The sequence below is a fragment of the Anabrus simplex genome, chromosome 1 (genome assembly GCF_040414725.1).
Source record: "Anabrus simplex isolate iqAnaSimp1 chromosome 1, ASM4041472v1, whole genome shotgun sequence".
In the NCBI taxonomy this organism is placed as follows: Eukaryota; Metazoa; Arthropoda; class Insecta; order Orthoptera; family Tettigoniidae; genus Anabrus; species Anabrus simplex.
In genome coordinates this window covers 404,020,726-404,038,127 of record NC_090265.1, presented here as the reverse complement: position 1 = coordinate 404,038,127, position 17,402 = coordinate 404,020,726, and the positions used below count along the sequence as shown (strand labels likewise).

The 17,402-nt window shown below is 37.4% G+C and overlaps 1 protein-coding gene across 3 annotated transcripts in view; it reads right to left on the bottom strand.

The window, feature by feature from the left end:
- Positions 1–331: 331 nt before the first annotated feature.
- Positions 332–17,402, bottom strand: part of Nnp-1 (Ribosomal RNA processing protein 1 homolog Nnp-1) — a 112,750-nt gene continuing 95,679 nt past the window's right edge. For all 3 annotated transcript variants that reach the window (XM_067135050.2, XM_067135053.2, XM_067135051.2), the window contains one exon: positions 332–817. In XM_067135050.2, coding sequence (XP_066991151.2) covers positions 660–817 — 158 coding nt within the window. In that variant the 3' untranslated portion in view covers positions 332–659. The remainder of the gene's footprint in view (positions 818–17,402) is intronic.

Sequence of the window (17,402 nt, the reverse complement as noted above, 5' to 3'; positions counted from 1 at the left end):
CCGTTCTTGCTACCCGTTCCTATCCCATTCATTTTACATGTCTGAACCATCTCAGTCTTACTTTCTGTATGTTCTGCACTAACAGTTCTATATTTAGCTCTTCTCTGATTTTCATATTTTGGATTCTATCTCTTCTTGTCTTTTTAACTGATGTTCTTAAAAATGTCATTTCTACTGTTTGGATCTTACTATCTTCGCTCTTATTAGTTACCAGCGTTTCTAGTCTGTATGTTACAATTGGTATGAAATACTGTTTATATATACAGTATAGCAGGAAAATTTGTTATACTAAAAACAGTAAGATGAAAACACACACAAAAATTTTAAAAAATCTTTTATTTAAAATGTTTGTTTTACAACATCCAAAATACGTAGGTGCTGATAAGTCTGCATGAATATCTATTATTCAAATAAAATTTGTAATAAAAGTGACACCATATGTTTAACTTTTGTTTTTGGTAGAGCACCTTTTACAGTTCTAATTATAAAATTAGAAACAACATGTATTAAATAAATAAAATGGCAAAACAGGTCATTACATCAGAACAAAAAGATTATAATTAACCTTTAATAATGCAATCTAAACAAAGTAGACAATCTGATATAATTTAAAATATTTATAAATCTATAATTTAAAATCCTATACAAAATTCTCATTTTTATAATATACTGGAGAGTTTCCTTCCCGAACGTCTATAAAATGGGTTAATTGGACTGCTGAAAGGTGATGGTTTGAGCACTCCCTGAATTGGTTTTCTGGCAGCATCAAATGGAACAGAAGGACTCTTCCGCACTGCTTTCACATAATCTGATATTTCTGGACAATGGAACAAGAAAAGAACATAATAAAAGCTTCAGAAATCAGCATAGTCAAGAGCTAAATTACTGTTAGACAGAGAAGAAATCTGTGAAAAAATAAACAAAAAATCTCCTCATATAATATAAATGAAAGAACTCTGACAATAGGATGTTGATTAATGTATGTGAAATAATTGCAGTTATTTCACAATACACAGGAAATTATAATTTAAGGATGACAGTCTTTATATTGTATTGTATAAACTAATGTTCTGGTATACATAAAAGAGAAATTAATGAGAAATGCTTGTTTATACAGAATTAATAAATAAATAAATCCCCATTTTATTTTAGAGTTCAGGAAATAAACATATTCAAATAGAGAAAGGAAAAATACAAGTACTTTTTCCAACCTTGCAAATGACTGATATGTGCACCTTTGCGGATTCAATAGACATCAGTCCTATAATCCAGTACCTGTCAAATATACTGCAATAAATGAAGGTTAAAAATACAATACACCTGCGACTGTTTGTCAAATCTGGTAAAAGAGGAATACAGACATAATCCTATAGCGCATAGTCATGAGCCATAGAGCAGAACATCAGGGTGCCATGATGTAAAAGCAAAGTCCTCATCTAGAGAGAGATCCAGGATTTAGGTACAGTAGCATTAAGGTAAGCATGTATGCTGGAATGAAAATTCGGCAATGTTCCATCGTACTGGATAACGAAGGTACTATCCTCACTCTCTCACTGTAACTGAGACATTACCTGATGTTCTTCCGTATTGTGATGACGGATTACACCAGAAAAGTGGAAAATTGCCTTGTTACTGAATACAAGTGGCAAACTTGTCATTCTCCATCTTTGCTTGCAATGCCACACACAATTGCAGATGTGCCAACCTTTGAAATGGGTTAACAGTAATCCCATTTTTAACTTGTGCATCGCCCTCCCTCTCCTCCCAAACTGTTTACGAGTCAAATTCAAATCATTCCGTTTGCTCTTTCCAACAGCAATCTGTTCTAAAATATATCATATTACACAATAAAATTTTCTCATTAACTGTTAGTTCTGCGATAAAAAATTCTTTGTAGCTTGTTTCGCACCCAGCAGCTGCTTTTCAGTGTAGGTTTTCTTGAAACATACTTCCCCCCCTGAAATGTAGGCCTGAATTCTGTCTGATTTTTCCTAACAACACTGAAAACTTTCTGTGGGAGAGTTACTGTGAGGTACACTTAGTTTAAAGATAAAAATTTCATAATGTTCCGTATTGAACTGCATCACAATTAAATTGAAACAAGAAATAAAGTAGTTCAACCTATTCAATACAAGTAAAAAAGAAATGTAGTGTTACATTCTTATTTGGTTAAAAGCGGTGCCAGTTTCGACCACCAATCTCAGTCGTCATCATCAGTTGATTAAAAATACAAAAACAATGCATAGGAAAACAAAAAATTACAGGATAAGTCTTTCACAAAAGCAGTTCAAGAAGCAATATAAGACAATAGGGATTAGCATTGCACGATTTCTGGTCCCTCATTTGCTCATCATGGGAACAAATAAGCTACTGAGTATTTCTGGTAATTGTATTCTTTTAGTATTTTTTTATTTTTTTAAGTTTCTGCTTTGAGTTGCACCAACACAGATTGATAGGTCTTATAGTGATGACGGAAGCTGCTGTGGCCTTAAGGTACAGCGCCAGCGTTTGCCTGGTGTGAAAATGGGAAACCACGGAAAACCATCTCCACGGCTGCCGACAGTGGGGTTCGAACCCACTCTATCTCCTGAATGCAAGCTCACTGGCACTGGTGTTAAAACACTATGATATCCTATTCTACTCTATACTAAACATATTATAATCCCCCCCCCCCCCAATTCCTTTATTTATGGTATTGTATTGTACATTGGCCAAAGAACTGAGATGTTCAATCCTAGAAGGTCAATAATCTCCTTATATGGGACACTTTTTAATGGTTAAAAATGTTTTTCTTATATTATGAATATAAAATGTTCATGGTCTGGAACCACATTATCTATAAGCAACGTCTCACAGATGAAAATATCGGAACTTCAAAGGGTAATTAATACATCAATTGTTGCCATGATATCCTCTTTTGATATTATCGCTCTTCTTTCCTTTCAAGCAGGATTGTGACTGAAACATTGCCTCTGAATATTCTATGTCCTATTCCTTGTACCATCCGCAGAATCCTCTACTGCAGGGCACGACAAATCCTCGGCGCCAGGTCACCATGGCGCCTTATTTTTCGAGCTGAGTATAATCTCCCACTTTATATGTTTAATTCCCAGTTTGGTGTCGCTGAACTATTGCAAGAATTGATTATTTCAACCATGTTGGTTCAATCTTGTTCATATTGACTTATATTCAATTTCTACGAAACACTCTCCTCCCTGTCAATACTTAACATTTTATTATAATTATCTACCGTACATGTTTTGAAAGCTACTACTTTCTTCTTCAGCGGTGCCAAAACACCATACTACCGTACGTTTTGAAAGCTACTACTTTCTTCTTCAGCGGTGCCAAAACACCAAACTAAATACTTGGACTTGATACATTTGTACAATACAGTCATCAACAAAACAAATTATACATAAATCTTGAAATCGTTAAAATATTTCTTTATGTCTAAACTGTTCACTTACACTTACTTGTCATTTAGTAAACACTTAAAAAATAGAATAATTTTCAATTCATAAAATTATTAAATACTTTCTGCTCTATTCTTGAAATTTCTACATGTATGGTTAGGTAATTATAATACAATGTAAAGTATTGACAAGGCGGAGAAGTGTTTCATAGAAATTGAACTACTGCAATGCGCATGCAATAATACATAACCCCTAGACACTCCATGCAATTTCTGCTTTGATATTAATGTTATTACCATTTTTATTAAATAATCAAGGCCGCATTATATAAGCTATAGAACAAAAATTCATGTTAAGTGCAAACGTTTGGGTGTTGAGGAAACTTCTTATAAAGAAAGTATTACCAACATGGAAATAACTCCAATATTCTTCTCATTTAAATGACACAAATAATATCCTGCGATGCTCCTTTACTATCAAAATAAAATCTTGTCTGGTATTAAATTTATTATTTCAACAGAGCTGTTATTGTAAAATAGTATGTACTCTCGCAGAATTTCTTTGTGTACGCTGACAAGATACGAAGCTCCTAGGTACGTGCATGGACACAAAAGGCAAAATAAGGATATCTTGTAAAGTATGATTTGTTCCTTGTATCATATTTGTTTTTAGATAGGTAGATAATGTTTAAATTTTAAGTTATTAATCCTTTAACATTATAGACTAGTGGCCGGTTTCTGGTACACCACAGTTACCTGTGAGTTACCTAAATGCGCTTGTAACTTTCATTGTGCTGTTAACTTTAACGAGTTTCCGGAACCTTAAATCCAGATTTATAAGCCCTGGCAATAAACAGTACAGTTATCGTCATGTTTAGTATCTCTCATCCTACAATAGATGTCTCTACACAAAATTTTTACGGTTATTTTGGTAATATCTAGTTACTTTTATTAGCAGAAGTTTTCAATAATGAAAATTGGTTGGCAAATATCTACACAGAGATCTCAATCGCAATGCGGTTATAAGAAAACAGTGAATGACAGTAGCTATTTGGTGCAACAAAAACAGTGAATGATAGTAGCTATTTGGTGCAACACAATACGGAAATGTCTGATAATTTTAAACGTGCGAAAAATTTCAGTCCTTTCGATAGGAAGTTGTTAATAGGCCTCGTTCTTCAAAGAAAAGAACTGATTGAGAATAAGAATACTGATGGTGCAACAATAGCTCAGAAAAAAAGTTCTTGGGAGGACTTATGTAGTATTCAATGCATCCAGCCAGACAGAAGGACAGTTAAAAGAACTGTATTTCATTATGAAAAGGAAAGCAAGAAAGCACAATAATGAAGACAGGGTAAGTATTGATATATCCTCTAACTGGTAACATGCACTGGTGACGTGAGGTCTCTTGAGACTTCTGACAAAAATAGAGTGCAATGAGAAACATTCGACATCTTATACAAGTACTATTATTATTATTTTATCGGATTCAGCATGTAAAAACCTCTCATAATATGGATATATGTAGGACTTAATAAAGCAAAAAAATATATTCCCTTCTTTGTTACTCAGAGTACGTAGATATCCTCGTAAATTTCACCTTGATTGCTGTCACTAAAAATCTTCAAATTACCGAACAGATCACTTTTCACTGATTCAGAACAAAACAAGCGTAAACAAATATAATCCTATAAATGAAAACGTGTAGCACTCTTTGAAACCTATCATTCCGGCACTGAAGCTCTGTACTGATGATGCGACACTCGTTCGTCCTCGATGCAACTGGTGCAAATTTTTTTTTTTAGTACACTGCGAACAAACTGGCAACTTGCACTTTTCTTCTATATGTAACTAGCATGTGCCCGCAGCTTTGCCCGCGTTTATTAATTCAACCGTCAGATGTTTCTAAACTATTTATTTAAACATTATATTTATTAACTCAGATCATTTTTGACGTAAATTGCATGAAATATATTAATTAAATTGTTACTTTCAATGCTTAAGATACCGGGTTGATGGATGGTACAAATAATATTAAAACCATGTAAAAGACCATATTATATAACACAAAATTTGTTTCCTTATAGAGCTTCGGAATAAACTATATTAATGTCCTTCCACTTGGAGGTCAGATGTAGGCCTATACTGTATTGTGTTTGCCTTTCGAACTCTTGAACAATCCATGTACAGTTGACAATGGCAAAAGCACTGTTTTTCGAAGATGGAGTCCTATAACTTTAAACGATTGTCCTATGTCAAAATTTCAGATCTCTGTGTGCCGTAGATTTGACTGGGCTTCGAACACATACACCCAAACATTTCCGAACATTACAGGCTGATGGCTCCTCGTGTCGTGGACCGAAAATGGCTTCCTATTCAATGGATTTACAGTCCGAGGAATACTACTTCGCCCGCAGCATGCTCAGCAATGATGGTGGCTTCAATAATATTCGTCATCAGTTTCAGAGCCGTTTTCATTGCAGAGCACCAACAGCGTCATATGCCCTCACACCATATAAGACCAAAAACGATTTCCTACGACCTGGACGTAAAATGGCTCCTTGAATATTGTGTTCTCTACCTACCATATGTACGTTGCCTAGCGACAGTAACTCTATGCATTTAATCTTGGTGACAGCACGTTGGGATTGTCATATCCCAATGCACTTTTTCCGATGGTTTTTCGTTCATAACTCACCAACGAAAGCAAAAAGGAAAATTCCAGCTTCGAGATGCATTCGAACCCCTTTCCGTCTATGTTCAAAATTTCAGATCTCTGCATGCTGTACATTTTGCTGGGCATCGCGCACAGACGCAGACAGACAAACACTCCCTTTTATTATTACGAATATCGTCGCCATAGACCTATCTGTGTCTCTGCAACGTAAAAAAAAAAAAAAAAAAGAATATATATGTAATTTTACCTGATCAGCTCCCAAACCCTTCAAGAAATCCACTTTTTTCCGGTCTTTCAGGCTACAATTTAAACAACAAAACAGCGTTACAAACTGCAATCTACAACAGCCGAAAGAAATTAGCCATATCATTACATTTTTCTTAGTAGTTCCCTAATGCGCCCGTCAAACTGAGGAAACTGTCTTAATAACTGGAATGGACAAGCCATTTGATATGTTTTATTTACACGGGCCATGCAACATGCATTGACAAAAATTTTCTCCTAACTGGTGATGTGAGCTCTGGCAGTCCACTTGAGAATTTTAATCGTAGTCAGCAAACCCTGACCTAGGGTATGAAGTGTTTTGACACAGATAAGAAGGTAACAAACTACAGCTCCCTGCAAGATTTATAATTAAAGAAGTCCAGATGTTTTATATTTCTTGGGAGTATATGAGACCTCACATCACCGTTTAAAGGCTGACGAAATAGATCTTAAGATTATCGGTGCACTGAAAGATCAATTTGAACCAGATGAAAATCCATTTGATTCAAGTTCTGTTTTGTCCCGTATTCAAAGACATGTCTACAGTAGAGGCGTCATGTTCCGAGGAGGTTGTAAGTGAAACAGCTGGGACAGATGACACCATCCAAGTGAAATCAGTGACTGAAGCCAATAATAAGGTGGACGTAAATGTAGTGAACGAAATGTTGTCGACTCCAGCCCTCCCTAGGCCTAAGCCAGCACCTAAAAGAAAATCAGATTATGTCCACAGTGTCAGTGAGAGCAATGTAAATAGAAAGAAAGTCAAAACTGATATAGATGAAGAACTTGAAATGAAGGAAGTAGAGCATTATAAAAAATGTAAAATATTGGACATCCAAAAGAAAACTGTTCTTAAGGAGTTGGAAAAACAAGAATATGAATGTAAAATTAAGGAACTTTATTACAAAATAAAATAAAAACAATTTGAAATGATGTGAAAACAATCAAAAACAAATACTATTTTCCTTTTTTGGGTGCCATATTAATCTGAAAATTAGCCTATGTTAATATACTATAACTTGTGATAATCTATAGTCTAATACATCAATTTATATTAGAATATGAATGTTTCATATTTGCATTATCTGAAAATGCTTTCCACAATTGCAGCATGAACAGCATTCATTGCCCTCATTATCAGGTAGGGTTCCTGTGGGTACTGGGACGTCGTAATCTGCATCCATTTCCGTGACTGGCATATCCTCTTTTTCTTCTATCGGTAAGTTGCGTAATATAGCAGATGCCAATATTGCTGTTAAAGCTGTTTGTCGTTTGGTGCAAAATCCCAAAGCCAGAATAGGAAACCCTCTTAAGAACTCCAAAGCACCGTTCAATGCAATTTCTTGTTCATATATGTGCTGAATTGCATCGTTCTTACGCAATAATCTGAGGGTTTAGAATCAGCATAAGAATTAATTTCTTCTGCTGGTATGAACTGTCTGCAAGCAAAAAAGAGTTGGGAAATTCTCCTCGAACAAATCTGAGATTGTGCTGTCATGGGTAGAACCTGGCCAGCGAGCAACAATATCCATGATGCGCAGATTTTTATTGCAGACTACTTGAACATTATAGGAAAAGTAGGATTTTCTATTTCTGTACCGTTCTGCATTTTCACCACCCGGAGACTGAATCTTCACGTGTGTCCCATCAATGCATCCTATTACAGAAGGAAAGCCAGAAATGCTATGGAAGGTTCTTTTTGTTTCTGTAATTTTTACTGGGTTTCTTGGCATGTAAATAAATTTGTCCCGCAAAGCAGCAATTTGAGGGAGCACCTTCAACAATATGTGACATGTTGTTGATTTATGTAGGATAATGTCAACATCTAGTGAAATTTGGAAAGCTCCTGTTGCCAGAAATCTTAGGGTAATCAGAATTTGATGTAATGAAGTTACAGATTGGTTTTGGTGTGTTTCAGGTCTAATTTTTTGACCAATTTGATGTTCTACCCTGATCACTCATCTGTTTTCTTAACCTGTACCTCATCTGAAATTCGGTTTCATTAAAGTGATCAAATGGATTTTTCGAAGCCCTGAACACTCGAACCGTCTCTTAAGAACTCCAAAGCACCGTTCAATGCAATTTCTCGTTTGTATATGTGCTGAACTGTATACTCTTGTGCCAAATCATCTTCTTCTGACGACACAGAATTTGATGATGACGAGGAAGATGACGATAATTCCATTTTGTTGATATGAACTAGTATCGTAATACCACCGACAATACCATAAACGCAGGATATTTACCGTAACGTAAAAAAGAAAAGAAAGCACGTAAACACTACAATGAATGACTGAATATATTATAATCAGATCATTATAACTTGCTAATGTTCATGAAACTAATACAAGACCTTGTACGAAACAGTAATGAAGTGGCGCCGCATATCGGTATTTGTTGGAATTGGTTTTACAGGTTTAGCTGCAGTTATCAGTCACTGTGCAGTTAACTGTGAAGAAGATGGTAACTGTTATTTCGGAAACTCATTTTAAACATTACATCATCTTAAGTCACTGATAACGATAATTATGCATCTACAGATAACTGTCATTCCAGAAACGGCCATAATACGTACACATGAATTGTTGAATTTGGTACTGCTGTCAACAATATTCACTCTGCTTTTTACATTTTACAATTTACAAGTTTCTTAGAATAGTATCAAAACATAAGTATGCATCGATAACGCAACCTAGAGTGGTTTGGTAAAATAAGAAGTCAAAATGTCCCTGTGTCAGGACCAACGATACAAGCGAAAGTGTTAGAATTCGCGGCGGAATTAGGTTGGAGATTTCAAAGCCTCGAATGGTTGAGTAGAAAGAAACAGAAAGCCACATGTATAAGCTTTCGGAGCGATCTGTAGAGAATCATTCAACGTTAATATGGAGATTGTTGAAAAGTGGCAAGAAAAAATACCTTCAATCATAGACGGAAAGTTTGGCAGCCAAGAAAACGTAATTCTTAGTCTCCTGATTGAGAAAATTTGTTACTTTGATTGACTGTGTGTACTGTAAAAAATAGAGAAACTACCGTAAGCTATTCCTGTATACCCTAATAGCCAACTGTCTAGTGTTGGTATTTTGTATCTACACACTAGTTCATAAGGCACCTAAAGATGTATCTCATACATTTTCTTTATATTGTTCCATTTTCTATATAATTTTCCTTTACTTTTCTTTTCTAAACATTCAATTTATATGGAACAATTTGAGAGATCACCCCACCAGATCAGAAAGCCACAGATTCATACTGTGAATGTCCCTATAAATACCACAAAAATGGCAGTTTACATACTCTTATTAGCAATAGTTAAATCTGAAGACCATCACATACAGACCATCTTTTAACTGCAACAATAATGCAAGATAAAAGCTACCAAAAGAACATCATAACAAATACGTATACTAAAAGGATATGTGTAACATTAACCCCTATTTTGGATGTATATTATTCACATCGTAATGTACTGTTTTATATTAAAGCTATGATTTTCTTAAAAGGAAAAGTGACAAGTGTTGGATGTATGTGCAAGAGACATCAATTTTAATGGACTCATGTAACCACAACATATTTTACCAATGTTTCAAGACATGCCATTAGTATTATATTAGGTGTTGGTGTCTGCAAGTTGCACATAATGTTTTTTTCCATTTATAATTTAAAGCTGAAGATGATCCAATACAAGGGTCGAAACTAGTCCCAATATGTAATAAATATTATTAACATATTATGTACAGTATTCATCCTTGTAGATAGTTCTTCAGGGATCCAAATTCTAAAGGCCTTGAGTCCGCAACAGGAACACGGCCTTTCATTCATGGGCTCAAACTTGCCTATATTCTCGGTTCAATTTAAACAGTAGATCAATGAACCAAATTCCTGAAAGTTCCCCACATCTGGTTTTTCCCTCATCCACGCTTCAAAGAGGGCGTATTTCCAGCCAATGCAACAGTTGGGCAGCGATTCCTGATGTGATTCACAGTTGACACTGCTTCTGCCAAGAACAAAGGTGGAAGGCCAGACTGGATCAGTAGATACCGAGCCATTTCAACTAAGTTGCGGATTTTCTGTTTGGCTACTTCATTCTTCGTTCTATTGTTCGGGACTGTCAATCAACTTTTAATGCTGGAGCACTTCAAAAAGTCGCCAAACTGCCTGTTGACGTACTCCATTCTGTTATCAGTCATGGCTTTGAAGTACTACGTTATTCTTTCGCAAAAACTAACCTCACTCCATTGTGAAGAGTCGTTGATGAATGCAACGGGGTATCTGACATGACCATTTGATTCAACCTTCATGGGCCCACATGCATCCATATGTATGAGCTCACCAGGGGCAGATTTCCTTTGAGACCATTTTGGAAACTGCTAACATGTCATCTTCCCCTGAAGACAACCCTCACATTCAATGTCCGAGTTATTGTCACTAATTTAAAGTCCTTGCACTGTAAGATTTCTTGCTGATTTTTTTTGTTTTTTGCTATTGGCTTTACGTCGCATCGACACAGATAGGTCTTATGGCGACGACGGGACAGGGAAGGGCTAGGACTGGGAAGGAAGTGGCCATGGCCTTAATTAACACGTTCAGTACCTGATCTGAGCGGGACACTTGAATGCCTCTACTGCCTCAAGGGCAGTGTCCTGGAGTGAGACACATTGGGTCGGGGGATAAACTGGGGAGGATTACCAGTACCTCTCCCAGGCGGCCTCACCTGCTATGCTGAACAGGGGCCTTGGTGGAGGATGGGAAGATTGGAAGGGATAGACAAGGAAGAAGGAAGGAAGCGGCCGTGGCCTTAAGTTAGGTACCATCCCGGCATTTGCCTGGAGGAGAAGTGGGAAACCACGGAAAACCACTTCCAAGATGGCTGAGGTGGGAATCGAATCTACCTCTACTGAGTTGACCTCCCGAGGCTGCGTGGACCTCGTTTCAGCCCCCGTACCACTTTTCAAATTTCGTGGCAGAGTCGGGAATCGAACCCGGGCCTCCGGGGGTGGCAGCTAATCACACTAACCACACCACAGAGGCGGACAGCTTTTAGTACTACCTTGCAAATTATACTTTACTAAACCACTTAAGGGAGGGAGTGTAGATGTCTGCGGCACCACCTCCAGACTTCTTGGATTTACGAATTTTCATCAGATCTTGGTTGTAGGTACATCATATTTAAAAAAAAAATTCTGTTTAAGTTCCATAAAACCAAAACCCTCTTTACCCATTTTCGTAATCAAGTCCTCTTCAGCTGCCTGTCTCATATTTAAGTTTCTGTAAATAATGCTGTTTATGTACCATAAACATTCTTTTTCGCAGTACAGTTCTACATATTTGCATGTTTCTTCTTCCGTACACTTCATTTTGCCGCCAAATAAACGCACAAAAATGCTCAGTTTACTCAACGGAATACCGGCAGTACACACATGGAAATAGTCGAATGACGTGCCAACTGAAAAATCTAGGATCTTCGGCCTTCTCCGCCAGCTCTCAGAGCTCGGTTCCGCTGGAAGGGGAAGGATAGTGGTAGAATTACTTTACCACAGCGGAATCCCACTCTACTATCTACTCTACTCGCCTCGCTACTCTACCCGTGTAAACCAGTCTTAAGAATGCATAGATGACGAATATAAACAGCATTGCTTCGTGCGGAATATTAAATGTCTTACGCCGTCCACGGCCCGCAGCATAGGAGCAAGCTTAAACGTCTTACGCCGTCCACAGTCCACAATGAGTTAAAGTACAGCCCCAGCATTTGTCTGGTGTGAAAATGGGAAACCACAGAAAACCATCCTCAAGGCTGCCGACAGTGGGGTTCGAACCCACTATCTCCCGAATAGTGGACGCACTTAACCCATGAATGCCTAGCGTTGCGTTGCATATGTGCAATGGCGTGCCGGTGCTCTTTTCTTTCAATGTATGAAGTTGTTTTCCAGTAAAAGAATGAAAATTGTGCGCTTATTCGGTATAGGAAAGTGTTGTGCTTTGTTACGAGTCGGTTCAAGTTCATGCTTTCACGTCTCTGCACAATATTTAAAATGCACTTTACCGTTGGTCTTTATAGCTATTGTTGAGAGTGAAGGAGAATTTCCTGTTGTGTATGTTTATCAGGAACTCAAGGGAGACTTCATTAGTTAGTCGGAACATAGAAAAAATGATGAACTCTTCTCAGAAGAACTCTTAAGGTTTCACTTTACTTTTTCCTGCCAGCTGGCTCTTCAGAAATGTGTGCGCGTGCGTTTTATATTCAGGAATCATTCAAGGCGAATATTTTCGCACTGCAAGATGTGTGGTTAAGGTTATTTTTAATATTTATAACTTTTGCTTTCTCAATGATTCATTTGTTTCTACATTCGTCCCTGTTTTTATCTCCTCGTAAGATGTGTATTGTTTAATGTAACGCCTTGTGTAATATAAATGTCTTCATGCTAGCCTATTTCCCACATTTTGGCTGAAGATGACGCCAAACAGCGTCGAAACTAGTTCCAAGTGTAAATATACGTTGTAAATAAACTATAACATTTTTGTATTGAAAAGGTGGACCCTTTTAAGTTTCCTATCTTCCAAGTAGTTACTTACGACAATACAGGCTTTACGACTAAGTTTATTTCATGTAATAAACATCTCTCTGCATTACAGAGCCCAGCAGCAGACATTTCTATTTCAGGTATGTACTTTCCCAATTTTGACAATGTTGGTTCGAATCCTGAATTTTGATCTTTTGCTATCATAAACTGCAGCATTTCTGGAGATCTATGAGGCCTGGCAGGGAAAGGAAACCCCAACAATGACTCCGAGTAGTGCTCGGCGACTAACAGAACTGTGTGCAGCTCTGAATGTTAGTTCTCTTGTGCTTTTTTTTTTTTTCCTTCTGTATATACAGTGAGTGAACTACATATTTTTTAAACCTAAAATAAATTCTGCATATGTTGTATATAGTAATTTTTAAAAGTAGGTGCTTTTTGATTAGTGGTTAATATGAAAATCTGAATGACAAAAATGTAGCTAGTTTTCCAACATTTTTATGGTCTGATACCAGATGTGTCAGAGAACTATCTAGCATTCACATAAGCATGTTAAAATATGATTTTTTGAGTGAAATGGCGTATTGCATATCAAATATTTCTCTTTAAAGAGTGATTTAACATATGTTTAAATCTGTGTGTAATGCCTCAGTAAATGGTCTGGAAGCAGCAACGCTTACTGGATCAACAAAGAGTCATCTTCTGGCAACAGAAATAAAGTTCCTCCGTTGTTGTCTAAAAAAAAAAAAATTGGATAAAATAAGGATGTTGATATCTGACAGCAATTTGTATTGGAAAGGACCTTTCTTAACACTGATGCACCCTTAAACTCGCCATTAATTTAAGGTAGCACTCTCGTTCCGTTAAGCTGTTTAACGTCACGTTAAAAAAAAAAAAAAAGTCTGGAAGAGATTTTGTGTTCGGTGCTCACCTGCTAATTACCTTAAAAATACTGAGACAGGAAGTTTCAAGGAGAAAGTGCAGTTTTTGGAACAGTGTAGGTTATCTAAGCTAGTCGTGAGGAAAGTACTCGAAGAGATATGAGAGAGGTTAGGGTGAATACCCTACAGGATGAAATTCACCCGTCTCCAATGCAGAAATTGCTGACTACACCGAGATATTATGCAACAAGGTCATTCAGGTCGTTACAGGAGATACCAGTGTTGTAAATTATGCAAGAGAGATAGATACATAAACTAATATACCATTAACTTATTCACATGTAAGAAACATTTGTGTTGAAATATAAATTCAAAGGAAGGATCATAATCACATGTAGCCTGCACCATGGTAGGCCTAATTTCCGAAATGATTGTGCTACTGTAGTTATTAATGATCTGTCCAGTTAATAAAATTCAGCTTTAAACCTCTGAATGGTAATACGAAGGAGATATCTCACACAATAACAAGAATGTTTTAAAACAAAAGCATCATTTCATGTAATGACAATATATCATGCTAAAGAAATTATGGTGGCTTGACATGATATTCTGTATCACTGTAGTCATAACTTTATAACTGTTCAATAAATTTCCAATTTCTTTGCAATCATTTAAGAAAAGGCTAGGAAAAAAACAGATAGGGAATCTGCTACCTGGGCGACTGCCCTAAATGCAGATCAGTAGTGATTGATTTCTAATTTTCTTTACAGAACAGCTGTTGACGGGTATTACAAATCAACTTCAACATTGCCTCTGAATTTCGGCAAGTGAGCACGCAAGTGCACATAGCAAGAAAATGATACCGTACCGAAGATGATCGATCACATTTTGTGGCGAACGTTTCAGTTTTCTTACTCAAACAGCACCTTCCAACCTAACTTAATCGTTCTATTATGTATCATAAGAACATATTTCAAGCAGCAGTAAAAAAAATTATAACCTTCTCGCTATAAACTTACATGATAATAGCCTTTCCAAAATTTAACCCGACGCAGGAAAATATAAATTAACCTCTGGAATCGGTGGTGCTGGTAAAACCAGATGAGCTCTATAGAGAAACTGAAGTAATAGATGGTATTTGTGATCACGAAGCAGTTTTTGTGGTATTAAAAATAAATGTGAAAGAAAGGAAGATATTAAAATTACAACTATTAGGCAGTACTATATGGCTGATAAAACAGGCATGAGGGAGTTTTTAAAAGTAACTACTACGATCGGTAGAAAATGGTAAATAAAAATGTGAACAGACTCTGGAATGGGTTTAAAGCAATTGTTGAGGAATGTGAAAATAGGTTTGTACCTACAAAGGTGGTAAGGAATGGTAAAGATCCACTATATTATAACAGAAGTAAAGAGAGTAAGAAGAAGGTGCAAGTTGGAAAGAAATAGAGTTAGAAATGGCTGTGGAAGTAGGGAGAAATTGAAGGAACTTACTAGGAAATTGAATCTAGCAAAGAAGTCAGCTAAGGATAACATGATGGCAAGCATAATTCGCAGTCAAACAAATTTTAGTGAAAAATGGAAGAGTATGTATAGGTACATTAAGGCAGAAACAGGTTTCAAGAAGGATATTCCACGAATCATTAATGAACAAGGGGAGTGTGAATGCGAGGATCTTCAAAAGACAGAAGTATTCAGTCAGCAGTATGTAAAGATTTTTGGTTACAAGAATAATGTCCAGATATAGGAGGTGACTAATACTAAAGTATTAAAATTTACCTATGACAACAATGACATTTACAGTAAGATACAAAAGTTGAAAAGTAGAAAAGCAGCTGGAAATGATAAGGTTTGGGGGCATATACCATATTTGAAGTACTTATTTGATTATTGTTTGCATGAAGGAGCTATACCAAATGAATGGAGAGTTGCTATAGTAGCTCCTGTGTATAAAGGAAAGGGTGATAGACATAAAACTGAAAATTACAGGCCAGTTAGTTTGACATGCATTGCATGTAAGGTGTGTGAAAACATTTTTTCTGATTATATTAGACATGTTTGCAAAATTAATAAATGATTCAATTGAAGGCAGTTTGGGTTTAGGAAAGTTTATTTCACTGAAGCTCAACTTGTAGGATTCCAGTAAGATATAGCAGATATCCTGGATTCAGGAGGTCAAATGGACTGTTTCACGATTGAGCTATCTAAGCCATTTGATAGGGTAGATATTGGGAGACTACTGGCAAAATTAAGTGCAATTGGACTTGACAGAATGACTGAATGAGTGGCTATGTTTCTAGTAAATACCCTATGTGATCAAAAGTATCCGGACACCTGGCTGAACATGACGTACAAGTTCATGGCGCCCTCCTCGGTAATGCTGTAATTCAATATGGTGTTGGCCCACCCTTAGCCTTGATGACATCTTACACTCTCGCAGGCATACGTTCAATCAATTGCTGGAAGTTTGCTTGGGGAATGGCAGCCCATTCTTCACAGAGCGCTGCACTGAGGAGAGGTAGCGATGTCGGTCTGTGAGGCCTGGCAAGAAGATGGTGTTCCAAAACATCTCAAAGGTGTTCTATAGGATTCAGGTCGGGACTCTGTACAGGCCGGTCCATTAAAGGGATGTTATTCAACAAATTAATCTATGTTATTGTCGAGTAACCACTCTGCCACAGGCCGTGCATTATGAACAGGGGGCCGATCGTGTTGAAGGATGCAATCGCCATCCCCGAAGTGCTCTTCAACAGTGGAAAGCAAGAAGGTGCTTAAAACATCAATGTAGGCCAGTGCTGTGATAGTGCCACGCAAAACAACAAGGGGTGCAAGCCCCCTCCATGAAAAGCACGACCACATCATAACACCACCGCCTCCGAATTTTACTGTTGGCACTACACATGTTGGCAGATGACGTTCACCGGGCATTCACCATACCCACACGCTGCCATCGGATCGCCACTTTGTGTACCGTGATTCGTCACTTCACACAACTTTTTTTCCACTGTTCAATCGTCCAATGTTTACGCGCCTTACACCAAGCGAGGTGTCGTTTGGCATTGATCTGTGTGATGTGTGACTTATGGGCAGCCGCTCGATCATGAAATCAAAGTTTTCTCACCTCCTGCCGAACTGTCATAGTACTTGGAGTGGATCCTGATGCAGTTTGGAATTCCTGTGTGATGGTCTGGACAGATGCCAGGCTATTAGGCGACCCTCTTCAACTGTCGGCGGTCTCTGTCAGTCAACAGACGAGGTCGGCCTGTACGCTTTCGTGCTGTATGTGTCCCTTCATGTTTCCACTTCACTATCACATCAGAAACAGTGGAGCTAGGGATGTTTAGGAGTGTGGAAATCTCGCGTACAGATTTCTGACACAAGTGACACCCAATCACCTGACCACGTTGGAAGCCCGCGAGTTCCGCGGAGTGCCCCATTCTGCTCTCTCACGATGTCGAATGACTACTGAGGTCGCTGCTATGGAGTACCTGGCAGTAGGTGGCAGCACAATGCACCTAAGATGATAAATGTATGTTTTTGGGGGTGTCCAATACTTTTGATCACATAGTGTAGAACAGAGAATTAGAGTAGACGAAGCTTTATCTGTCCCTGTAATAATTAAGAGGGGAATTCCTTGGCAGTATAGTATT